The 27387-nt window shown below is 41.0% G+C and overlaps 1 protein-coding gene across 3 annotated transcripts in view; it reads right to left on the reverse strand.

Moving 5' to 3' along the window:
* Positions 1 to 1190: 1190 nt before the first annotated feature.
* LOC148035091 (uncharacterized) overlaps positions 1191 to 27387 on the reverse strand; it is an 86640-nt gene continuing 60443 nt past the window's right edge. Inside the window, exons 2-3 of one of the 3 annotated variants that reach the window (XM_087680045.1) lie at positions 15995 to 16100; positions 1191 to 4234 (exon numbers count right to left, since the gene is read on the reverse strand). In XM_087680045.1, coding sequence (XP_087536171.1) covers positions 2086 to 4185 — 2100 coding nt within the window. In that variant the 5' untranslated portion in view covers positions 4186 to 4234; positions 15995 to 16100 and the 3' untranslated portion in view covers positions 1191 to 2085. The remainder of the gene's footprint in view (positions 4235 to 15994; positions 16101 to 27387) is intronic. The other 2 variants (XM_087680046.1, XM_087680044.1) reach the window with 2 other exon arrangements.

The raw sequence follows: 27387 nt of genomic DNA on the forward strand, positions 1-27387 counted from the left end.
AAATCTTCCACACTAGCTTATGGCATCAATGCACAGGATTTCAAGTTTGGCTAGGGCACTCCACTTGCGGGGTGTCAGGGTCTGAGGGGACCTTTGAGACCTGGATTCACACTGCTCATTGTCCCTCGAATCTATCCAAGCCTGTTTTAACTTGGACGAGCCTGCTCTGCACAATCTAAGAGATGCAGTTAATATGGGGGGATTGACCCAGTTCAATAACTAGCAAGTCTCTCCCTCTCATAAACACCCTTAAAAGCTCGGGAGGAAAATTGCTTGCAGAATGCTTCAGTTCCAAGGACTTCAGATCTCTCAACCCAACCATCCCAATGAACTTCTGTCAAAAGTGGAAGAAGGATTGTCCAAGGGCCAGGTCTTCTACCTGGAAAAGAAGACTAAAGCAGATCTGGAGAGCGACACCATCGTTTAGGCTCAATTTTTTCGATGTGAGGCTCACAATCAAGAAGCTCCCGCTATGGGTTCGATTGGTGTCTAGAATGCTGGTCTCATCCATGTGTTCATTTTGTGGCAGATGTGAAGAAATGGATAACATCTGTTCTGCGAATGCATCATTCTCTCTCCTTTGTGGAGAATGCTCAAGTAGTCTTCAAGAGAAATCCATGCCTATCTGGCTCTCAGCTATGTAGGGCACTGAAATATGATCTTGTAGCCATCATCACGTGTCAAAACCCATCACTGGGTCTATAAATTGTTTTTGAGAAAGCTGCCCACTATGGCCTAGCCATGTTGCATCCCCATATGATGCTGTATCTACCCTTCTTACCATCTTAATATATACTTAACACATTATAAAAAAACTTGTCTCTACCACTACCTAAAGCAACCTCAAAAAGCACCCAATGTGCTTGAAGCAACTCCGTGAGTTGAATTCCTAAGGAAGATCATTCACCCAATACACAGAAGGATGAAGCCGAAAGTATGCTGTTACCAGCCCTAGCAAAGACAGAACAGCATGTGCACAAGGATGATGACAACAACAACAGTTAGGAGACAACAACCGAAAGTATGCTGTTACCAGCCCTAGCAAAGACAGAACAGCATGTGCACAAGGATGATGACAACAACAACAGTTAGGAGACAACAACCAACAGATGCCCAAGATGACTGCTAATACGTAGATGGTCGATGTTTGTTGAAGCATTGCGCCTGTTTAGCTTATCTTGAACTTGAGACTTTAAAAAGACTCCAGACAGCCAAGGGACCCTTGGAAATACATTTCCTCCCACAAATCAACTTGAATAGTAACTGGAGACTGATCCTCCTGATGGATTGCTGCAACTGGAGGCTTCTTATATTGTAAGGGCATAGCATGTCAGGCAAGATGATCTATGAGACACTTGTTAAATCAATGAATGTGGGAAACGGGTTCATATTGAAGACGAGTACTTACAAAGCTGTGAAACAACAGATTTGATCCCTGGGTACCCTGAAATGGTCTGCATACATGCACCTTGATTGGATTGATGTGGTTTTTTCTAGGGAAATAAAGCAATACAATTGGGCCTTTAAGTAGGCACAAAATTTATTGAGGTGCTAGTCCTCTTAATTAGAAGACTATACTGAGAATGTAGCTCGAATGTAGCTATTCATTGGAAGAGAGACACTTCTCTAGGCATGTGCATATGGCTTTTAGTCTCAACTTATAGGGATGATTGCTTGCTGCTCTTGGCAAAACCTGTTTGCAATTTGATAAACTTGAATGATTTTTCCAATACAGGGATGAATATAAACACCTTCTCAGCAACACCAACGTTCTTTTATCATGTCCTGCCACGACTTGTGAGTTGAATGCACCCAGCCTTCCTTGCAGAAGCTTTCAACCAGTGCCCTGAAGGAGACCACATCAGGAGAGACATCTTTTCCAATGGTGTAAGCTTTCAACCAGTGCCCTGAAGGAGACCACATCAGAAGAAACACCTTTTCTAATGGTGTCTCCTACAAATTCACAGGCTTCATCTACCTCTTTTCTTCAGCCACCCATTTGTGTATGGTCTGCATATATAATCATCATCTGGACTTGGAAGGCTTTTACAGTATATGGCTATATCTTTCTTGGGAACTGGAGACTTAATGCTTGTTCACAAACATACCCATCTTTATCATGTCTTCCCATAACTTGTGAGCTGAATGCATTCGACCTTCCTTGCAAAGACTGTCAACCAGCGCACTGAAGGTGATGACATCAGGAGCAACACCTTTTTGAATGGTATCTTCTACAAGTTCACAGGCTTCATCTACCTTGTTCTCTTTGCAAAGTTGGTCGATCAGGTTGTTGAAAGTCACAGGATTAAAAGCAAACCCTTTTTCAAGCATTGCCTTGCCTACTTTATAAGCATCTTGGGTATTTTTTGCCTGACAGAGGCCATCGATCACTGTACAGAAGGTTATGGAATCAGGAGCACAACCTTTTTCAATCATCTCCATCAATATAGTAAATGCTGCATCCATGTTACTTGCTTTACAAAGGCCATCAATCATAGTTGTGTAGGTAATAACATTGGGAGAGAAGTCTTTCTCATGCAGAAGGTCACGAGCTTGATCTAATCTGTTGCTCTTACAAAGACCATAAATGAGAGTACTATATGTGACAACATCAGGAGTACAACCTGAAAGGGTCAATTTATCCAGGAGTTTAGAGATCTGGCTCACTTGTCCGATTCTACATAAGTCATTTATTAACACACTGTCAAGTACTACATTAGGGGCACAACCATACTCAATAGTTTTGAAGAGAAGTGGAAGACTTGTATCCTCCGTCTTCCCCTTACATAAACTGTCCAAAAGAATATTGAAGGTGAATGTGCTAGGAAAGCAGCCATGTAACAGCATTTCATGCACAAGTGTAAAGGCTCCCTCCATCCATCTTATTTTGCAAACGCCATTCAGAAGCGTATTGAAAGTAACAGTGTCAGGAACACAGCCACTGTCCACCATTTCTTCATAAAGCTGGTGGGCTTCAGGTATCCTATTCGACTTGCAGAAACCTGCAATAAGAGCACTGTAAGTCACCACATTGGGATGGCATCCTTGTTCTTTCATGTCTTTCAGAAGCTTGTGAGCATCTTCAAGCCTTCCACGCTTGGCAAGGCCATTGATCAATATGCTATAAGTATATACATTGGGTATACAACCTGATTCTGTCATTCTTTTTAAGAGCTTATATGCATCACCCACTTTCTGTGTCTTGCAAAGTCCTGCAATGATTGCACTATAGGTCACCACATTCGGCATGCAGTGTTTTGACATCATCTCAGCGAGAAGAGCGTTAGCTTCATCAACAAATCCAACCTTGCAAAGACCATCAATAACCCTTGTATAGGTAATGACATCTGGTTGAAAGCCTTTCTGCTCCATCTCCACTAAAAGCTTGTGTGCATCCGACACCAATCCTGCTTTTCCATGACAGTGAATCAGGATATCATAAGTAACTTTGTTCAACCTGCAGTCTTCATGCACCATTTGCTTGTGAACCTTATGTGCAAGAGCTAGTTGATTTTCTTTAACAAGTAAATCCAGTATAGGATTATATGAATATACTGAGGGCCTACAACCATAAGATCTCATATCCTTCAGCATTCTGATAGATTCATCTATTAATCCAGTGCAGCAACAGCTCCTGATAAGATCATTCAAGATCTCAACAGGCACCTTAAACCCATCCTTTCTCATACAATCCAGCATTCTCCTCACTTCTCTAAATTGTTTTGTATGCTTTACTGCTTCAACCAAAACATCGCTCACAGTAGAGTTATACCAAGCATCCCCTTGTTGAGCTGCCCATACACAAAATTTTATAGCTAGCTGTAAATCCCTCTGCACCTTGACAACCTCAACCACAAGATGCGCTGATAGCTTCAGCTTGCACGTGGAGAAAAGCCTTCCCATGTTTTTTTCCCACCCATCAGTTCCTAGAACTTCATAGATTCGCTTAACCACATCTGTTTGACAGGAACTTTTTGGTGTGGGACTAACGATTTGTTGATGTTGCAAAACAGAAGTACTGGTGGAAGAACTTTTCTCTTGCTTCTCACTTTTGTGTGACCCAGAACTACTTTGAATAAACGAAATCCTTCCCCCATCTTTTCCTGTATGTGAAGAATTTCTAACAAACTGAGAAACACGAAAAGAATGTCTTCCACATCCTCCCCTCCAAGGTATTTTGTTCATATTGCAATGAAGTAAGATCCAGCTTCAGGTAACTCAAACAGAAATGAGCCTGTCATTCACGGAGCATTAATTAAATAAGACACTCAACATATTTGCCTCCTCATGAAAGCACGTATGCACGTAGGCAATTTAAAAACTTGACAACCCTCGTAAGAGTGCCACACTGCTGAAGCCTCCAGTCAATCAGAGCATGCAAACTATGCTGTAAATTCCACATTCATGCGCCATTCCAAAATTTCAATAATGAACTGCCTTCATTAAGGATCCCACCAGAAAATTCAACTCTACTCATATAACTAGCTTGGCCACAGCTTGGCCAATCAATAAAAAAGAAGGGAACAAAAGCCGTTAGGTCAAAAATTTCAAGAAATATTATGGACATAGCAAGAATTAGTAAGGCTGTATGGAGGTCAATTTTATGGAACCACTGGCAGATTCACAAGCCTTTCTATGTAGACCAACTGAAGACATATGTGGGATAACCAGATGAATCGAGTCTTGCGGATCCACTGGACGTGCATGAGTTGGAAGAGCTTCTTGAATTAAACAAATCAGGGAAGATTATGCATCGTAATTCGTGGAAAAGCAAGATTTTGACGGCTTGAATATCATACGGACTCCACAAATAATGCCATTTGGATAAATTGAAGGAAATCTTTTACAGGGTGAAAATTTGAGAAACTTGTGACAGACAGTTTTAGTTGCTCACAGAGTTTTCCTAACAATTCATTCTGCTTATGGGTAGCAAGTGGAATAAACAACCACCATTATGAAAGCAAATAGGACAGTAATTATAAATTAAAGTTATATTTGGGGTGTATCTCTAGTGGGAGAATGTGATAGACTTTCATTTGGAGATTGTGACTAGTTCTTCACAGCTTGATTGGTTGCTACATGAAAAATGTGATCAGATCTTCAGAGGCTAATGATGTGACACGTACCTCTTTTGGCCAATCAAATAAGATTGAAAGAATTATGGCTGCAGGAATTTTCAGGACCTTCAAAGCGATTGAAGTCAATAGCACTAAGTGAATGTCACCATCCACACCTTGGAACAACGTTGTTAGTCCATCTTCATTACCAATGGATTACTTTGGATGCACCTCTACAAGGGATGTGATGGAATTTAGGAAGACCATCTTTCATGAGGGTACTATCACGAGCACATGAAATTTTATTGCTTTGCTTAGCATTTGATTAAAAGTCAATCAAATGTGCTAATGTGACTTGCACATGTGAGGTGCAAGTTAATTATTTCACAATGTGGAACCCAAGACCTTGAAATATCAATTGATGCCAAAGGCAAAAGTTGTAGTAAGTTATGCATGATAGGTACTAGGTGGTAACGGGTGTTAGATTTTGGCCTGGACCAATTTATTGACCACTAATGTTAGTGGTGCCATTAGAGGCTAGGCATTGATTGATTAATTAATGCCAATCTGAGGGCTAATAACTGGTTAGGGCTACTTGGAAGACAAATTCGCCTAGTCACTTTAATTATTGGCTAGTAGAATTATCTTTTTGGGCATAGATTAATATTCTAAAAATTAGTTTAATAAGTTGGATAATGTTGAAAAATGGGATTAGAAGGCTACCGCTTGGCAAAACTTGTCCATGCAAGTGAAAAAACGTTTTTAGGGACTAGTAGAAGTCTATTCTAGCCATTGTGAGAGAGGGGAGGTTGTTAGAGAGCAAGGAGATGCTCCTGATATGATTTACACACCAAGGACCAATCCTACACTAGGTGATAGCAGTTTGGAGCCCTCCAGGTGCAAGTGACAGCAGTCCAAGGTCTGTCTAGTGCAGGTGATAGCATAGATAAGGGGGCAGTAGCCTTTTTTGGTGGTCGTATCTTGTAGGTGATAGCTTGTATAATTATTTGAGCAAGGCATCAATATTTTTTCAACCTTTCTCGCAATGGAACTCTAAAATCTACAGCTTTCTCTCTCATTGTACAGCCATCTCTTAAGTTATCTCAGCAAAATCCAACCATTTGAGTCATCAAAGGTGGAAATATTGGAATATCTTTGATATAAACTCTAATTTACAGCAACAGAAATTAGAGTTTGACAACCATCTTCAGATGTGTGCTTAGAATTGAGGACCCAGGACTTGAATTCCAACAATTAAAATTAAAGAATTATAGGAAGATTCCAAAGGCCAGCCAATCCATATTAGATTTGGTGCTTAATTTATCTTTCAAGGAGCAGGGTAAAGGCCAATAAGGCCAATCTCCAAGCAAACTGAGGGGCAAATTGGTTTAAAGGCTTGTTCGTCATTAATGACAGCAAGTAGCACTTTGAATAGCGGAGAACATAAGTGAATCTCAGTTGTTCTCCGATTAGAAAATGAACCAACAGCTCTCTCTTCCCCTCTCCCAAGCTATAAATTGACTGAATGGCTGAGACCCAGCTCCCAAAAACGTTTCCTTTGTTTATACGGGCATATTTGCCAAGTGGCAATCTTCTAAACCTATTTTTAGCATTATTCAGCTATTTAATTAATTTTCAGAATTAAATAATCCTGAAAATTAATTGCAGCCCTTCTAACCCTGCTCAAAATTAAATGTATCCATAATTAAATTGGCTAGGTCATTCGCAACCTAGAGTGGTTCCCAATCTCTGTTGACTCTTAGACTGAAATTAATTAATTAATTAATGCTAGTCCCTAATGTTACCATCGACACTTGCTAGCCAAATAACTATCCCAAGGTCAAAATTGACACCAACTAACTTCCAAAGCCCAACCGGTATAACTTATCACAACTTTTACCTTTGATACCCGCTGCATCCTCGGGGTCCTTGGCCTATTACCATGAAATAACTGCCATATGCATCACACGTGCTTAAATAACCTTGCACATTTGATGATAAGGGCAATGTGGCAGATTGTCTGCAATGTTGCACCTTTATGTGTTTTAGTTAGAGCCAACTTTGGATGGGGCTCATTCAGGTTCAACAGAGCATAGAAGGTCCAAACTATTGCATAATACTCAAGGAGGAGGTCACATCTCCACTCCCATAGTGATCGACATCTCAATTATGTGGTGGATCTCGTATGTACTTAGTTTACATCTAGGATAGAATACACTGAAAGTATTGCTGCTATTGGGATTACTATTCAATATACTAGTCACTGTGAGTTGGTATGTAGATGTGTATTGTTTGCACCTGGGCTCTGAAACTATACATTTGCAAGGTTGCTAGCATGTATCGAATACATAAAATGTACATTTGGATGTGATGTACATTTGCAAGGGATGTATGGGATATATGGATGGTATGAAATGTACATTTGCAAGTGATATAAGAGAGGTACAATGCGTAAGTTATGTGTGGTTTGCAATTTATGTATGCTTTACATAACTATCATGTAGTATGTCTATCACAAGGATGTAAAATTTTGAGATACTTTAATCTTGTTGATAACATTTAATTTAAGTTATTAATAAAATATGCAAGGTTGTTTTAGTACATGTAATACACATGGCAGTTATTTCATGGTAATAGGCCAAGAATCCCCAGGATGTAGTGGATGTCAAAGACAAAAGTTGTAATAAGTTATGTCTGACAGGTACTAGATGGTACCCTATGTTAGATTTGGACCTATAACAATTTATTGGCTACTAATATTAGTGGTGACATTAGAGACTAGGCATTAATTAATTAATTCATGCCAGTTTAAGAGTCAATCATTGCTCAAGGATACTTGAAAGATAAATTGGCCTAGCTGATTTAATTATTGACTAGTGGAATTAATTTTATGAGCACTAGAATAATTACTAGATTGATTTTTAAAAGTAACATTTTAAAAATTAATTTAATAAGTTGGATAATACTGAAAAATGAAATTAAACGGCTACCGCTTTGCAAAACTTGCCCATACAAGTGGGAAAAACGTTTTTAGGGGTTGGCAGAGTCTATTCCAGCAATTGTGAGAGAGAAGAACATTGTTAGAGAGTAAGGAGAGGTTGCTCATGTGATTTGCAGCCACCATGGATTAATCCTACAGCATGTGACAGCAATTTGAAGCCATCCAAAAACAAATGACAAAAACCCAAGGTCCTAGAGCAGATGACAATATACAAGAGGTTTGGAGCCATCCAAAAACAAATGACAACAACCCAAGGTCCTAGTGCAGATGACAACATACAAGAGGGGGAAACAATATTTTTGGTGATCCTAAGTTATAGCTGACAACGTCCATGACTGTTTGAGCTGGGTAGTAGCAATTTTTCAATGTTTCTTGCAACGAAACTCTGAAATTTCTCTACCTAGAACATTCTCTCTTATTCCCAGTCGTCTCTTAAGTTATCTCAGCATTTTCCAATAGTTTGAGTCATCAAAGGTAGAGATTTCAGCCAATCTCTGCAAAAACCCTAATTTACAACAGAAATGAGGGTTTTGACACCTGCCTTGGGTGCATGCTCAAAATTGAGAGCCTAGGACTTGAATTCCAGTAGCTGAAATTGAGGAATTTCAAGGAGATTCAAGAGGCTAGCTAGCCAATATCAGAATTGGGGTTGAATTTGTCTTTCAAGGAGCAAGACGAATGTCAATGCCCAAGCAAACCAAGGAACAAATTGGTCTGGACACTTGCTGGTTAATTTTGATAGCAAGAGGCACTTGGATTAGCACAGGAGGTTAGAGTATCTTAGTTATACTCCATCAATTTTCAATAAAAGTTAAAGAAATACCACAAGGGGCACCAGTTTTGGGGCCAAGAAACTGTCCAATGTCCAAGATAGTATGGTAAAGTGTGCATTTTAGTTTATGTGAATTTTATGCTTGCTGTAATTAATGTTAAATCAAGTTATTTACCACTCTATCCAAAAAGGAAGCCTGGTTACATGGTTCCATTGCCGAGATACCACTCAATCTCTCGATTTGGTGGGCCTGAGACACCTGTTTGCAAGCCAAAGCTTTATGCTAGTGCTCATTTGTGCTCTTAGTTGAGAAATTACAACAATATATCTTCATGCAGTGAGATGCAATCAAGCAGCGATGATGCCTCTCAGTATGAACATTTACATGGGAATGAAGGAAATGCATTGCCTAACCTTGGACAAGGCTCAAACCATGGATAGCAAGCTGAAAATGTTATTGTTGGACAAGATGCAAGGCCTTCAAGGCATAATGAGGCTGATGACCAGCAAAGTGAAGAGGAATTTGATGACCGGTTTAAAGATTAGTTGAGGACAACAGCTGAAATGTTTGCACTTTTTGTACCCCTTAAAAGAGACCAGCAAAGGCAAGAAGAACAGATCATCTTCAAGAGCTTCGGAATGGCAAGATGCACCAAAGGAAGAGCCAATACAACAACATGATGTTCTAAATGTGGATAGTGAGCATAAGCAAATGATACTAGTGGGGCAATTGATGCATATGCAAGGCTGAATTGGAAATGCCGATCCAATGCTTTTTGGATAGCAAGGCATGCATGCAATGAAGGGGCAGCTAGGGTACTTTGGTGGTTACACTAGTTTCCATGCTATTATGCGTGAGGGACTACATATGGGGATGTATGGCATAACTCCTTATGGTATGCAGCAACCAGTGCATGATGTGCAAGACCCAATGTATCTGGGTATAGATGGTAGTATGCATAACTCCATGTATAACAATGTTAGCATGATACCGTGGCACAAAGTGGCAAGTTTGGCAATGCATATATGCAGCCCATTGTGTTTGGGACTCATGATATTGATGTTGATCATACAAATGCTCCGTATAGTGTTGATCATGATACAAAATATTCCTAGTAATACATGCAATGTATCGGAAAATGTATCTTGGAATGGTTGGTACTATGCAAATTCCCATGCACAGTCACATTGCAATGGTCCAAAGTGCATTCGATGCTCCTAGCATGTTAGATACACGTAAAGGGATGGTCAACTAGATGCAATGTTGAATATTAGTTAAGTTAAAATTGTAGCAATGTGAACGTATAAAGCATTGCAATGCTTAGGGAAAGAAAGACATACAATCTAATGGAGGTTTCAGGCAAGTACAGTTAGGGGTAAAGTTTCCATATGTTTCTTGGTGAAGCTTCAAAATTGTTTCACTAATAGATGCAAAGTGGATAGAGGATGGCTTAGCAGACTATCTTCAATTGTTGCAACTTTACTGAGATGCCTTTCAATTAGAGCCAACTTTGGTTGTTGGGGCTCAATCAGGTTCAGCAAAGCAGGGGTGCGGAGCATTGCTTGATGCTCAAGGGGGAGGTAGCACTTCCACTCCTCTCCACTTGTGGACAGCTCTCGTATGTAGTCAATCTTGGATGTATTCAACATACATCCAAGATACTGTGCTGACAATATGTCTGCCATAGAATCACTACTTAGTGTACTAGTAACTGTGAGATGTATGCACATAAATATGAGTTTCACCTAGCACTAAAACTATATTTTTGCATCAGTTTATGATTAGTTTGGTATGAGTTTTTGCCTTAGTTTTGAGACAAAAATTCTTATGAGTTTTAGCTCAGTCTTTGATCAGTTTGAGAACCGTTTATGGTCACATTTGGGATCAATTTTGCATCAGTTTTTGCATCGATTTGCTGATCAATTTTTCCAATCAATTTGTGATTACTTTGAGGTCACATTTGCAACAGTTTGTGATCAGTTCTCAAATCAGCAAGTGATCAGTTTATGCTCAGTTTTCATTGGTTTACTGCTGGTTCCATGGACAGCATCATGTTACTAAATGCCATTGACAATTTCAGCCATGGTTTATGCTGAATTAATGATTTTCTATGATTGAAAGTTAGAACAGTTGAGACATTAGCTATGGAGGTATCCAATGGGTTTCTAGCAACAATTCTGGATTGTTTATGTTGGCTAAAAATTTTCTACAGGTTTGGTGAAACCAGCCTTCCTTCTTGGAATGGGTGGTGATAACTTGATTTAAGAGTTAATTACAGCAATAAATAAATGCACATAAAATGAAATACACACTTTACCATAACATTCTTGGATAGTAGACTCCCTGTTGACCCCAAAACTGGTGTCCCTTGCGGTATTTCTTTAGCTTCATTCAATTGGAAGGAGTACAACTTGAGATTCTTCAATCTCCACTTGCTAACCAATTGCTCTTGCTGCCATAAATGACCAGCAAGCCTTTTGGGTCATTTGCCCCTTGATTCACCCGAGACTTCTTCTCCAATTTAACCCTTGGCTGGCCAAATGCTACCCCAAATCAATTCGGGATGGGCTGACTCCTGAAATCCCTTGATAATCTTCAATTATCAGCTGCTAATTTCAGTCCCTTGAGCCTTCAATCTCTGGCACGGATCCCAAGGTGGCTGCTAAACCCTAATTTCTGCTGTAAATTAGGGCTTACTGCAGAAATTACAGATCAGCCCACCAAAAATGGCTGAAATCTCCTCCAAATGGTTGAGAAGTCCTGAGAATGGCTGAGCATAGGCTGAAGGAGATGAGAGAATGCTGTAAAGGGAGAAATTTCTGAGATTTGTCGTGAAGAACTGATCAAAATCAGCTGCTACCCTGCTGTACCAGCCCCAAACGGATGCACCAACAACAATAGGAGTATCAAAGACTGTGATCTTCAGGAGAAAGTGCATCAGCAGCAATTGCCAGCTTCCCAAGGTCAAGAATATGCAATCTCCATCACCAAAATGGTCTCCAATGGCTGGGAAATGGCCCCAAAAGCTGGCAGCAACAGTCCAACACCTCTTTCCAACAGCTCCAAAATGAAAAAACGAGATTTCCCTCTCCCTTCAGCCCTATTTAGCCTTTCCCCCACTTGTATGGGAAAGTTTTGCCAAGTGGCAGCTTTCTTAATCCATTTTCAGCAATTTCCAAATATTTAATTAATTTTTAGAATTAATTAATTCTGAAAATTAATTCAGCCCTTAATCCATGCCTAGAAAATTGACCTTGCTCATCCAAAAATTAATTGGCTAGGCCATTTGCAACCCAAAGTGGTCCCATGCATTAATTGACCCTTTGACAAGCATTAATCCATTAATTAATGCCTAGTCCCTAGTGTCACCACTGACACTTAATGGCCAATTAATGGTCCTAGGAGCAAACTGACACCAAAATTCACCTAGAATCTAACAAGTGTAAATTGTTACAACTTTTGCCTTTGACACCCATCTTTTTCACAGGGTCCGGCCTTCAACTGTGAAAAAGTAGGTTGCACCTCACATATGCAACACATGTGCATCTTTTAATTGCACATTTGATTAATTCTTTAATCAAATGTCAATTAAACATAAGCAAAGCATCAAATTTTCACATCCTCGTGACATTTGGGGCATGTAGCATGGTTGGACTACAGTGGCCAATGTTGTGATTGTGATGCCTTATGGAAATTCTAGCCCAGTATGCTTTTTCTTTGGCACAATGCAATGCAATTGAGGGCGATTGCAGGGATTTTGAGGGAAAGGTTTGTCACGAGGATGTGAAATTTTGAGATGCTTTAATCTTGTTGATAACATTTGATTAAGTTATTAATCAAATGTGCAAGGTTGTTTTAGCACATGTGATACGCCTGGCAGTTATTTCATGGTAATAGGCCAAGGACCCCGAGGATGTAGTGGTTATCAAAGGCAAAAGTTATAATAAGTTATGTTTGACAAGTACTAGGTGGTACCCGATGTTAGATTTCGGCTTACACCAATTTATTGGCCACTAATGTTAGTGGTGACATAAGAGACTAGGCATTAATTAATTAATTAATGCCAGTCTAAGGATTAATAATTGATCAAGGATACTTGGAAGACAAATTGGCCTAGCCGATTTAACTATTGGCTGGTGGAATTAATTTTGTGAGCACTAGAATAATTATTAAATTAAATTTTAAAATTAATATTCTGAAAATTAATTTAATAAACTCAATAATGCTAAAAAATGAAATTAGAAGGCTACCAATTGGCACAACCCATGCAAGTGAATAAAACGTTTTTAGGGGCTGGTGGAGTCTATTCCAATCATTGTGAGAGAGAAAAAGGCTGTTAGAGAGAAAGGAGAGGTTGCTCATGTGATTTCCAACCACCATGGATCAATTCTACAACATGTGATAGCAGTTTGGAGCCCTCCAAGAGTAGGTGACAGCAGCCCAAGGTCCTTCTGGTGCAGATGATAGCATATAGAAGAGGGAAGCAATCTTTTTGGAGGTCCTAACCTATAGGTGACAGCTTCCATGGCTGTTTGAGATGGACACCACCAGTTTTTTTATGTTTCTCGCAATGAAACTCTGAAAATTGTCTCTCTACAACATTCTCTCTCATCCCCAACCATCTCTCAAGTTATCTCAATATTTTCTAGTAGTTTAAGCCATCAAAGGAAGAGATTTCAGTCAATCTCTACTATAAACTCTAATTTACAGCAGAAATTAGGATTTTGACAACCGCCTTGAGATACGTGCTCAGAATTAAGGACCCAAGACTTAAATTCCAGCAGCTAAAATTGAGGAATTTCGAGAAGATTCAGGAGGCTAGCTAGACAATATCAAATTTGGGGCTGAATTTATCTTTCAAGCAACAGGGTGAAGACCAATCCCCAAGCAAACCAAGGGACAAATTGGTTTGGAGGTTTGCTGGTTAATTTTAACAAGAGGCACTTGGATTAGTGGAGGAGGTTAGAGGATCTCAGTTATACTCCATCCATTTGCAATAAAAGTTAAAGAAATACACAAGTGGCATTGATTTTGGGACCAACAGGTTGTCCAATGTCCAAGATTGTATGGTAAAGTGTGCATTTTAGTTTATCTGAATTTTATGCTTGTGTAATTAGTGTTAAATCAAGTTATTTACCACCTATTCGAGAAGGAAGAGTGATTACAATATCATTGCTATGAGATGTTGTTTATACTCAGTTTATACAATGCAATGCCTTGGTTGTCAGAGCATTGTTGGGATTTGGTATGTGGATGCATCCCTTATGGTTTTGACAACGGTTATGATTCGCGTGTATCGATCATAATTGGTTTAATTGGCTGGAATTTCAGATATATAGAGGACATGAGCATCATTAAGCAATAGATGCAAATATTGTTTAACTACGATGCTAGCATATATTTCTAGTGGTGGCAATGGATGGTTTGCAATATTGCAATGCAATCGAGGACAATTGCAAGGTGGTTTGTTATGAGGATGTAAAATTTTATTGATTTGCTTAACATTTGATTAAAAGTTAATCAAATGTGCTAATGTGACTTGCATATGTAAGGTGCAAGCTAATTATTTCATAGCGTGGGACCTAAGACCTTGAAATATTAGTTGATGCCAAAGGCAAAAGTCATAATAAGTTATGTTTAACAAATACTAGCTGGTATCCCATGTCAAATTTTGGCCTAGGCTAATTTATTGGCCACTAATGCTGGTGGTGACATTAGAGGCTAGGTATTAATTAATTAATTAATGTCGGTCTAAGGGCTATAACTGCTCAAGGATACTTGGAAGACAAATTCACCTGACCAATTTAATTATTGGCTGATGGAACTATCTTTTGGGATATTAAAATAATTATTAAATTAATTTTCAAAACTAATATTCTAAAAATTAGTTTAATGAGTTGAATAATGTTGAAAATGGGATTAAAAGATTGCCACTTCGCAAAACTTGCCCATGCAAGTGGAAAAAACGTTTTTGGGGGCTAATACTAGTCTATTCCAACCATTGTGAGAGAGGAGGTTGTTAGGGAGCAAGTATATGCTGTTGATGTGATTTGCAGCCCCATCAGGAACCAATCCTACAGTAGGCAACAACAATTTGCAGCCCTTTAGGTATAGATGACCGCAACCCAAGGTCCTTCTAGTATCAGTAACAGCATGAACCAAGGGCATCAGTCTTTCTGGTGGTCCTAAGCTCCAGGTGATAGCTTCCATGATTGTTTGAGCAGGGCAACAACAATTTTTCAACCTTTCTCTCATGATGAAACACTGAAGCTTCTCTCTCTCCAGCATCCTCTCTCATCCTATAGGCATCTCTTAAGTCATCTCAACAAAATCTAGCCATTCGAGTCATCAGAGGTGGAAATGTTGGAATATCTCTTCTGTAAACCCTAATTTACAGCAAGCAACCACCTCGGGATGGGTGCTCAGAATTGTCGACCAATCTAAGGGCTAACAATTACTCAAGGCCCTTTTGGTGTAGGTGACAGTATCGACGTGGAGACAATAGTCTTTCTAGTGGTCCTAAGTTGTAGGTGACAGATTCCATGGTTGTTTGAGTAGGGCAGCAACAGTTTTTCAACCTTTCTGGTAATGAAACTCTGAAATTTCTCTCTCTATAGTGTTCTCTCATTCTACAATCATCTCTCAAGTTATCTTAGTAAAATCTAGCCAATTGAGTCATTAGATGTGAAGATATTGGAATATCTCTACTGTAAACCCTAATTTACAACAGGAATTAGGGTTTGACAGCCACCTTGGGATGCATACTCAGAATTGAGAGCCTAGGACTTTAATTCCAACAGTTGAAATTAAAGAATTTCAAGGAGATTTAGGGCTTTATTTGTCTTTCAAGAAGTAGGGTGAAGGCCAATCCCCAAGCAAACCAAGAGGCAAACTGGTTTAAAGGCTTGTTGATCATTAATGACAACAAATAGCACTTGGATTAGTGGAGGAGATCGAGAATCTCTGTTGTACTTACTCCATGCGTTTGCAATAATAAGATAAAGAAATACTGAAAGAGGCACCAATCTTGGGGCCAATCGACTGTCCATTGTCCAAGATTTAAGAGGTAAAGTGTGCATTTGAACTTACGTGAATTAATTACTTGGTGTTATTAAATCAAGTTATTACCACCCTATCTGAGGAGGAAGGTTGGATTCACGTACTCTAGAAGCACATCATTGTATGCACTTTTCCACTAAAGGATTATTGCTTCCACTTCAATGTGTACACAGTTCTCTTGTTAATTGAGTATAGCATAGAGGACCTTTCCTGAAGAATATCAGAATGCACGAGTAAAAAATGAAGTAAAACACATATTAGAAATGCTCATGAAAAAATGAAGTAAAACAAATATTAGAAATGCTCATAAGGATGATGATGGCTGAATACATGCAACCCCCTCGTGAGTTACAATGTGCCACCAATGAGGGTGTGAGGAGTGAGGAAAAGAAGGATCGATGAACAATGTCTAACCGTAATGAAAGACTCCCTGATATAGGTGCACACAACATGATGACCTTGACTGGCATCTAAGTAGCCCTCATATGCACCCCAACAAGAGTTACAAAGATAACCCCATTGGGGAAAGGTGCTTCAAGGACAACTTTAGCACACCAGAGCAATCTACAGTAGCACTTGCCACTAGCCCATTTAATGCTTGAACTACAGTTGCCTTCTCTGATAGGTGGATTGATAGCAAGGATTATTCCACCCTTGGAGATGGCACGTCTATCACGGTACACCTACATGGCCTAAACAAGTATTTCTTGCCTCATTAGCCCAAATTGGCAGAGCTTTTGGGTGTGTCATTCAGTGGGACAAGACCTTCGTAGATGTGGTGGCGGAGGGGTGACCTTAGTACTCATCATTCAAAGTTATGGTCCCTACTTTAGCACTAGGCTCCCTTCCTCATGCCATCAAGATTCCATCAATGTATGGAGGGTATATGATTTAGACAATATATTACAATGGTCTCCTAGGACAGTGCTTTGCTTGCAGGATGATAGGCCACCTTGCAACATATTGCCTTAGTGTAGAGCAAAGGATACATAATAGTAGGCCTTGCTTGGAATCCTTTTAGAATGAAGGGAGACGGTCCTTGCCTCGTAGGAGGATGTTGAGCTAAAACATGCATTACTTGCTAATTAGCCTCTTAAACAGCCCCAAAACACACTGAAAAATGCTCTTTTCAAGTAAAACCCTAAAACGGGGAGCGGTTCGAGAGAGTTCAATGAAAACCCTAAAACGGGGAGTGGTTCGAAAGAGTTTAGTGGAAACCCTAATTTTTGGGCCACCCTTCCACATCTATAAATAGACAGGTTGCCCCCATTCAGCCTCATTCCATTTGCGCAAGTTTCACACTCTTCAGTACAAATTTCAGCCATCAGTCTACCTCCACGTGACTATCCAACCCTCGCGATTGATGCCACCTCTCCCTCCAGCCTCGCAGTGCAGGAAACATCCTACAACTTGCATTTGCATCCTTCTGGAACCGCCTAGTGTCATCTCCCCATTGCAACTGACGCCTCTGTCTTTGGCAGCCTCTAGTGTCAACGTTTTGTAGTTTCCTCTCTCTTCACTCTCCGACTAGTAGTCACAGACTTGGGATCCATCTCCGATGGACGTCATACTCCGACAATGCTCTGCCCTTGAGCACACTGTACACTCTTACATTCATTTACAGCATTCATTCACTTCAGAGTTGTGTTCTCTCTCTCCCTTCTTCTGTTTGTATTTGAGTTTCTGTGTTTGAGTTTCTGAGTTTTGCGTTTAGGGTTGGAGTTTTGCCCTTTGTGTTTGTGTCTGTCTCTTTGTGTTTCTGTCAAGGTCGTACACTCTGTGTGTCTTCAGTGCAAACCCTAGCAGTTTTCTTCACATGGTATCAAAGTTGGTGCTCTTGTAAAGAGTATCCTGTGGATATTGTGGAGAGCTAGTCTTTGTGCGAGGCACACAATACAACTCGTAACCAAATCACAATGTCCCAGACACCTTCTTCTCCAATTCCTATGATGTCTTATCATGCTTCTCCATCATTGGAGACCCTAAGATGGCATTATGGACTCGGCAAGGAGGATGACACTCCACCTTCACCAGATTTCACTGACATGACAGAGGAGGACTTTGAGGAGTACTATCGCAACAAGTATGGTGATGTTTACACCCCTCCTACCATTTTTGCTACCACATTCGGACCAGTTGGTGAGGCTGGCCACCTCTCTGATCATGGAGGACATACGGCATTCAGAAAGTCTGGGGATCCATCTTCATCATCTCAGCCAAGTCCAATGTCAGGTTTGTACAATTCTTTTGTATTGCATGAATCAAAACCCTCGCATGTTTTTTCTTTTGAGGTACAAGATCTGGATGACTTTGCATATGTGAACTTCAATAGAGGGGACTCCCGAAGTAGACGAAATTTAGGTACATCTACAGCTTCTGTTTCATTTGAGCATATCACACACACTTCTGACTTTCCTCCCATCCCACCCTCTTCTATATCACACCTTGATCACCTTTCATCATCTTTCCAAAACCTTGGATTACACTCCACATCTACATCACACACCCTAGGGGTTGGATCTTCCATCTCCGCTCCTAGGACCTTTTCCTTCTCCACCTCATTCTCTCTCTCTTTGCACCATGGTACTTCGTTAGGGGAAATGCCACCCTTTAACACAGTGCCTCTCACCTTTCAACGAATGCACATACCCATAACGCCTGACTCTCCCCAGCTTTACATCTCACATGACCACTCAAACGCAGGGGTTTCCATCCTCAACTTATGGTGCGTCTTCACACTCTCCTTGGGTTACACCTGCGCAAGGATTCCCATCTTCTGCTCCCCGTATTCTCGTTCCACCTCCTTGGGTTCTTCATATGGCTACCATGCCCATGCCTAGTCAGCCCATCCCTACATATGGATCCACCTTGCACACTACCCGCATGCCTGGTGGGCACTCTAGGGCCCATTCCTAAGTATACTCCACTTCCCCATCCTACCCACACTACACTTTTTCACACTATCCATCTCCGAGTACTACCACTCCTCTTGCAACGGCCAAGAATACCTTCATAAAAAAAACACGTTTTAACGGGTCACATTTCACCACTTCGTCTAATTTCATGCAACAAGTGCTTGTGTCTCAAGGTCTTTGGGACCTCGTCATTGGTCTAGAGTCTATGTCGGACCTCGAAGAGCTCATCCTGATTACATCTGTCAATGGAGAGCCCACAATGCCACAATCAATGTCGAGCTAATGCAAGGATTGCTTCCTGAGTTTCACTCTCAATTGCAACACTTCCCGCTCGCATCAGAGCATTGGAGTCACCTTCTCGACCGCTATGCGGCTCATGATCGTAGTCGGCGTATCAATCTCGACTTTGAGCTTCAAGAGTTCTCTATTAAGGAAGGGGATGATCTGAAAGTCAAGCTGGCTGAATATAGGCGGTTACTTGCCAAGTTCGCCACTAATGGATCTCCAAAGTCAGACGACGATCAGGTTAAATTCTTCTTGAATAAGTTGCCCGAAAAATACTTCAATTTCATTCAACACATCATCTCCCAACCTCGATTGCCAACCTTCTACGAGTTTGAGTGTCAATTCTTACGTTACACATGGCTGCATGATCAAGTCCACAAGAAATCCTCATCACAGCCTTATTCAGAGCAAAGGGGGTTGGTTGCCTCTTCTTCGGGAGAAAAAACCAACAGTGGCGCAAGAACTCGCAAGATGCAAAGGCAAGCTAATCCAAGGGTGACTCCTCTTCCTCAGATGGAACCAAAGAATCTAGACCTATCTGGCAGCAACTCCCTAAGAAAAACCAATTTTGCACACACTGCCAGAGAGCAGGCCATGTGGACGAGGTGTCGCTGCAAGGCCCAAGGTCTTCCACCTAAAAAGCCTCTGCAGACCGCCGCGACTGCACAGTCCAGTGGGGCTACGCTTTCCACTCATGCTTCATCTGCTTCTTCAGCACCCGCCGTTGCTGCTGGACATGTGGCTCGAGTACAGCCTCAGCAGCCCATCTCTTTCACTACCCCTGAGGGACTGGCTGATTGGTCTGCAGGTTCCGATCCAGTTGCACTTCATGCATCTATCTCACCTTCCTCCCTACCTCGTCAGGCGTTCCCTTGGCAACGCCCTGCTACTGCACGTACGCGATGGTAGCCACCTTCTTAGACTAGCATGTCTCTAGGTCCTTTCGGATACCCTAGGCCACTCGCATTTATTTTTCGCACTCTTAGAGTCAGGCCTGTAGGATTCATTGTCCTTGGCTTTTCCATTCTTTTGACTTTCGCAGCATTTACTCACACACATATACATTCATTGCATTTATTTTGTGTTAGATTTTCTTTCTGTTATGTTTTGCTTTAGAGCATCTTACCACTAACCTTTGTGTTTGCAGATTCTCATCTCTTTTTTGCAGGGTTTTGTCTTTCCGTGTAGGGCTAACTTGCAGATTGCTTTGGTCCTATCTGGGCTAGAGACGTGGGGATGTGCACCGTTCCTTTCATGGTTTCATCATCCCAGGAGTGCTTGCTCTTCTTCCAGCATGGCGGTTTCCCCTCCCGAGGTGGATCGTGCAGCATCTCTCTCGATGCTATCCTGGCGGTGACTTCTACCTTACTCTTCTAGCGGGGTGCTACATCCACTTCCTCTTCTTTTCTTCCTTATAGTTCTCGGCACCATCCAAAGACCGACGTCAAGCTCCTCTTCCTTCTTCGGTATCTACATCCAGGTTGAGAGGGGGTTTCTACCCTTCTTGGTATTCTACAGGCTTCAACACTTTGTCTTCGACATCGGCTTCTTTCCCCTATTGTACCTTACCCTTTGCATTGCATGATTTCATCATCTTTGTACTCGGGCGCTTGGGCAAGTGAACAATTTTCCCACCAGGGACACTGTCCAAGTGACACCTGCTACATGAGCATTCTTCAGCATGTCGCATACTTTGCATCTCATTGTGTAGAGCACCACTTGAGCGGATCCTCCGCTGTTTCCACCGGCGGCAAATATCACCACACCACTATTCTCCTTCATCACATGAATGCCTCATCACCTATTTTTCCTCATCATCAACACCCTGAGTGGATGGGTTAGCTTGTACTATTTTGTGATGTGTTGGGTGTACCCTCTCTACTCTTGTCTTCTGGGCCACTATTACTCAATTGGCCGCATCCCATAAAATTTACCTCACTTATTCTACCAAAAAAAAAAAAGTTCCATGTAGTTCTATCCACCTTTGTAGGGCTTGGTAGGCCACTGGGCAGCCGACGTACACCCTTTGTCCGATGCCCTGTCCTCTCTGGGGTGACTACTTGGATTCCCTTGGTAAACTACGCATCGCCTCTGTAGTCTTGGTAGGCCACTAGGTAGCCGACGTGCACCCTTTGTTTAATGCGCGCTGACTGCTTTGGGTTGGGACGCCTTGGGGTAAATAAACATCACAATGATTGGCCTAACCTTTTGGCTCAATTTTGGGCCTGAGAGGGGATGTTGAGCTAAAACATGCATTACTTGCTGATTAGCCTCTTAAACAGCCCAAAACACACTTAAAAATGCTCTTTTAGAGTAAAACCCTAAAACAGGAAGCGGTTCGAGAGAGTTCAATGAAAACCCTAAAACAGGGAGCAATTCGAGAGAGTTTAGTGGAAACCCTAATTTTTGGGGCGCCCTTCCACATCTATAAATAGACAGGCTGCCCCCATTCAGCCTCATTCCGTCTATACAGGTTTCACACTCTCCAGTGCGAATTTCAACCATCAGTCTACCTCCATGTGGTTGTACAGCCCTCGCAACTGCTCCCACCTCTCCCTCCAGCCTCGCAGTGCCCTGGTGCCTTCTTCCAGTTATCGCCCACTGTCAAGTGCCATCTCCCACGCTGCATTTGTCCTCCAGTTGCCATCGCCAACATCTCCAACATTAGGCGACATTCTACAGTCTGCGTTTGCATCCTTCTGGAGTCGCCTGGTGTCATCTCCCTACTCTACAGCTGTCGCCTCTATCTCTGGCGCCCCGAGTGTCAGTGTTTTGCAGTTTCCTCTCTCTTCACTCTCCGATTGGTAGTCACTGACTTGGGATCCATCTCTGGTAGACATCACACTACGATATTGCTCTATCCTTGAGCACACTGTACACTCTTACATTCATTTACAGCATTCATTCACTTTAGAGTTGTGTTCTCTCTCTCCCATCATCTGTTTGTGTTTGAGTTTCTATGTTTGAGTTTTTTAGTTTTGCATTTAGAGTTTGAGTTTTGCCCTCTGTGTCTATGTCTGTCTCTTTGGTTTCTGTCATGGTCATACACTCTATGTGTTCTCAGTGCAAACCCTAGTAGTTTTCTTCACAGAGGAGTGAGAGAGAGCGGTAGAGAAGATGAGCCACTAGAAAAAGGAGGCAAAGATAGAGATAGGAAGAGAGATAGGCAAGTGCAACAGACGAAGAGACCATGGATAGTTATTAGGGATCGTAGGCCAGTTGCACATAGGAATCGAACTTTCCCAGGCCACAAGTGTCATGAGGACATGTATTTTTGAAATCTCACTTAATATGTGGATTAATTTTTAATCACATGGATAAGTAAATGTTGCAAATGTGAGGTGTAACTGGGGTTAGAGTAAATTTACGAGCTCAAGACGCAAGGAAATCACGGGATGTCAAAGCCAAAAGTTTCTATAAGTTATGTCGCACAGGTACTTGGTAGTATTTGGTGCCAATTGTTGGCCTAGGTCATTCATTTGGCCATAAGTGTCAGTTGGTGACACTAAAGAAGTGGCATTTAATGGTACTTAATGCCAATCTGATGGTCAAAGATAGCACAAAGACACTCGAGAATGGAAGTTGCCTAGCCAATTTAATTATTTTTTAAGGCACTAAAATAATTATTAGATTAATTTTCAATATTTAAAGACTGAAAATTAATATTTAATTATGGATAATGTTGAAAAAACCATTTGGGAAGGCTGCCACTTGTCAAAAATACCCATGCAAGTTTGAAAAACGTCTTTAGAGGCTGGAAAGAGACATTTTAGTATATTCAGTCTGTAAGAGGGAGGAAGGAGATATTGCTGGTCTAATTTGTAGCCATTGGAGGACCTTCTAAGGTAGCCATAGACATGAGAAGACCAATCAACAGTAGGTGACAACATCTACAGACTGTTGAGACAGAGAAACAATAGTAAATAACTGATTTTCTTTAGTTCTTTGCATCTACAAGCTGTTGAGACAAGGCAACAACAGTAAATGACTGATTTTTTCAATTCTTCACGAAAAAAGTCTGAATTTTCTCTCTTCCCGGCATTCTCTCTCATCTCCCAACCTTTCTATAGCCTTGTTTCAAATATTACAACATTGAGATCACTAGAGGCTGAGAAATTTCAGATTTCTCTACTGTAAATCCTAATCTGCAACAGAAATTAGGATTTAGCAACAACCTTGGAAAGCGTGCCAAAAATTGGAAGCTTCAAGACTTGGATTCAACAGGGCCGAAGCTGTTTTTAGTCAAATTCAAGTGGAGGGACCAGCAAATCAATGAATTTGGGGCATTTTCCATCTCCATCAAAGCGGGTGAAGGCCAATTGACTGCTCGAATCAAGAGGCAAATCAGATTGAAGACTTGCTGGTCATTTTGGACAATAAGAAAAGGTGGAATACCGAAAGGGATTGGGAGAATCCCATTGTAAATCAACTTCTTCTTCAATTAAGTTAAATAAATACCGAAAGAGACGCCGGTTTTGGGGCTAACAAAGTGTCCAATGTCCAAGATTATATGGTAAAGTGTGCATTTCAGTTTTGTGAATTTGTTCATTGCTGTAAATAGTGCTTAATTAGGTTATTTACCATCCTATCTGAGGAAAAAGGCTGGTTTCACAGAGGTTCAATAACCTATGGTATCACCAGCAGCTAGAGTGACAATGATTCCCCCATGTGGGATCAAACAGCAAGCTCACCCCTCCGAATCTTGTGAGATAGTGATTAATATACCTGGTGTCACAAGGACATAAAATTTTGAGATGCTTTAATCTTGCTAATAACATTTGATTAAGTTATTAATCAAATGTGCAAGGTTGTTGAAGCACATGTGATGCACATGGCAAAAGCAACAGGCTAAGGACCCCAAGGATGCAATGGGTGTCAAAGACAATAGTTGTGATAAGGTATACCAACTAGGTTTGTTGGTCGATTGCTATCAGATTGGACCACTCCAGTTTGCAAATGGTCCAGCCAACTTAATTATGGATGGACACATTTAATTTTGGACTGGATCAAAAGGGCTGAAATTAATTTTCATGATATTTAATTCTGAAAATTAATTAATGGATAGATAATGCTGAAAAATGGGTTTAGAAGGCTGTGACTTGGCAAAAATGCCCATGCAAACTCAGAAAACGTTTTTTGGGGCTGGGTTTCAGCCATTCAATTAGTTTATAGCTTGGGAGAGGAAGAAAGAGTTGTTAGACAATTTTGTGATTAGAGAACAACAATTTGCTATAGAAGACAGCCATCTAGGGGCCTCAACATGCAGAGCACAGCAGGGAGTCACATTCTAAGGGCAAGCAACAGCGTTGCTAATCAGGTGACATCATTTTGGAGGTGCCTAGCAATAGGTGACTGTATTAAATGCAAGCTTGAGCACGCAACAAGCAGAATTTAGGGTTTTCTCGCAAAGAAAATCAAATTTCTCTCTCATATTGGCTTTCTCTCATCTTCATCAACCCATTCTCACAAGATCTCAACCATTTTGAGTAGATCTCTGCCAAATCCAAAAGACATTAGAGAGATCTCTACTATAAACCCTAAATGTCTACAGAAATAAGGGTTTGACAGCCACTTCGGGACTTGTGCCAATTGAAGAAGGCATCATACACCGAATTCAGCATCCGAAATTTGTGTAATTGTTAGGAAATTCAGATGCCAGCCCATTCATTGTAATTTGGAATAGTATTTGGCTGGTTGGTGGTTCCATTTGTGCAAGTCCTGGGTGAAAAATCAAGGGGTGATTAGCCCGAATTGATCGTTGATAGTTGCTACAGCAAATAGGCTTTTTGGAATAGCAAAGGAGATTGTGAATCTCAGCTTGTACTCATTCCATTAGCAATCAAGTTAAAGAAATACCGAAAGGGGCATCGGTTTTGGGACCAACAAGGTGTCCAATGTCCAAGATTATTAAGGTAATTTGTGCATTTTAAGTTATGTTCATTTACTGATTGCTCTAGTTAAGTGCTTAATCAGGGAATTACCGCCCTTTCCAAATAGGAATGTTGGTTTCATGGTTCCATTGCTAAGATACCACTCAATCCCTTGATTTGGTGGGCTCGAGGCACCTGATTGCAAGCCAAAGCTTTGTCTAGTGCTGATTTTTACTCTTAGTTAAGAAATTACAGTAATATGTCTTCATACAGTGAGATGCAATCAAGCAGTGACGATGTTTTTCAGCATGAACATTCACATGAATGCAATGCCTGACCAAACCATGGATAGTAAGCTGAAAATGTTGTTGTTGGTCAAGATGCAGGGCCTTCAAGACATAATGAGATTGATGACTAGCAAAGTGAAGCGGAATTTGATTACCAGCTCAAGAATCAAATGAGGACAACTATAAATATCTTTGCTAAATTGGCAAAGGATCCTTAGCTTACCCAATTTTTGAATACTTCAAAGAAGACAACAAAGGCAAGAAGAAGAAGACATCTTCTACACCTTCGGGACAGCAAGGTGCACCGAAGGTAATGCCAAACCCTTCATTTGAAGCTTCCAAAGATGCTAATGAAACAAAACAATTGGTACCTATGGGGCAAGGAATGCAAATGCAAGGCCATCATTGAAGTGCCAATCCAATGGATTTCGGACAGTTGGGCATGCATGCTATGATGGGGCAGCTAGGATATTTTGGTGGAAGCACAATGGTTGGACAGGGACCACATACGGGAATGTATGGCACAAATCCCCCTATGGTATGTAGCAACCAATGCATGGTGTGCAAGACCCAATGTATTGGGGTATGGCTGGAAATATGTAAAACCCTATGTATAGCAACATTGGCTTGATGCCTGGGCACAAAGTAAATTCAGTGAGTGCACCCTTTTTGCAGCAGCTAGTATATGACAACTTGACACCCAAAGGGGTAGCAAAAGACTATGATGAGGGTGGAAAGGTAGTGAAGTTTGAGTCCTTTAGTAATGCACAAGACAAGCTAAAAGCTTGAACTTTCATTTAGCAATTTCATGCAGCCTATTCAAGGGGAAACTTCACCGAGTCTTGGAAGATTTAAAAGGCAACCACTTTCTTGAAAGGGAATGCATTACAATGGTGGTCCACTCTTTTGATGCAAGGTAGAGCACCATCAATGTGGATACAATTTAAGCAAATGTTTGCATCGAATCGGTTGCCAAGTACCTTTGAGGTGGACATTATGACAACTTGGAATAAGTTGGATACTAAGGAATGTAAGAATTTGGAGCAATATAAGAAGTTTTGGGATGCATCGCTGCCTATTATTTCTTATCGCCTTGTACCTCTTCATGAGCAAGTGGAAAAATATGTTTGTGGGCTGCCCAAAGGAATCAAGGATTTTTGCATCAAATCCACCATGTCTAGCATGTCTCAGCTCATAGAGATTGCTGCTACAACTCATGCTTTGCAGCGTGGGAAGGATTCTGGCTTCCTAGAGAGTGGGAAGAAGCCAAATAAAAGTTGTTTAAGGCTGAGAAAAGAGGCAGATCTGGAAAATCACCTGTAAAGAGGGCAAAACAACAAAGAAAGGGCTTGAAAACATTGGCACAACATAAGGAATGAATGGCTGCAAATGAATGCTTTATTTGTGAACAAGAGGGTCACATTGCAAGGGACTGTCCCAATAGACAACAAGCTAGACAATTAGAAAATTAAGGAGATTCTAAAGGAAAGAAGCCCAAAACATCAGCGGTGGTGGCAAAAAGGTATCACCTGTCTTGCAAACTAAGAATAAGATCTTTGAGGCTGATCGTTATGTGGAAAACTTGGATGCAGCCTATGCAAAGATAAAGTATGCACTTCAGAGATCACAGGAAAAGCAAAAGTGGACAGTTGATTGTCACTAACGTGCTTTGCAGTTTACAGAGGGCGATTATATATTGTTGTGTTTTGAAAAGGCAAGGCTGAAAAAGATGAAAGGAAGAGAAAGATTGTATCTGAAGTTGAGTATGAGATACTATGGGCCCTTTCAAGTGCTGGAGAAGATCAGTGATGTGATATATCAGTTGAAACTCCGTCCGCATTGACGGATATACAATGCCTTTCATGTTAGTTTATTGAGGCCTTTTCATGGTGATGTGCTAGAGGATATATCCACTGAAATTTAGCCTAAGGTTGAGGAGTGAGATGAGATTTTGGTACCCGAGCAAATTTTGGCACATAAAGAAAGAATATCAAAGATAAAGTTTCCAAGAGATACTTGGTGAAATTTCAGAATTATTCACCAATGGATGCCAAAATGGATAGAAGAGGATGACTTGGTAGACCATCCTTTGTTGTTGCAACTTTACCTAGCTGCCTTTCAGTAAGAGCCGACTTTAGTT

Source organism: Lygodium microphyllum, chromosome 6 (genome assembly GCF_053477565.2).
Source record: "Lygodium microphyllum isolate KBCC chromosome 6, Lygodium_microphyllum_v1.1.10, whole genome shotgun sequence".
NCBI lineage: Eukaryota > Viridiplantae > Streptophyta > Polypodiopsida > Schizaeales > Lygodiaceae > Lygodium > Lygodium microphyllum.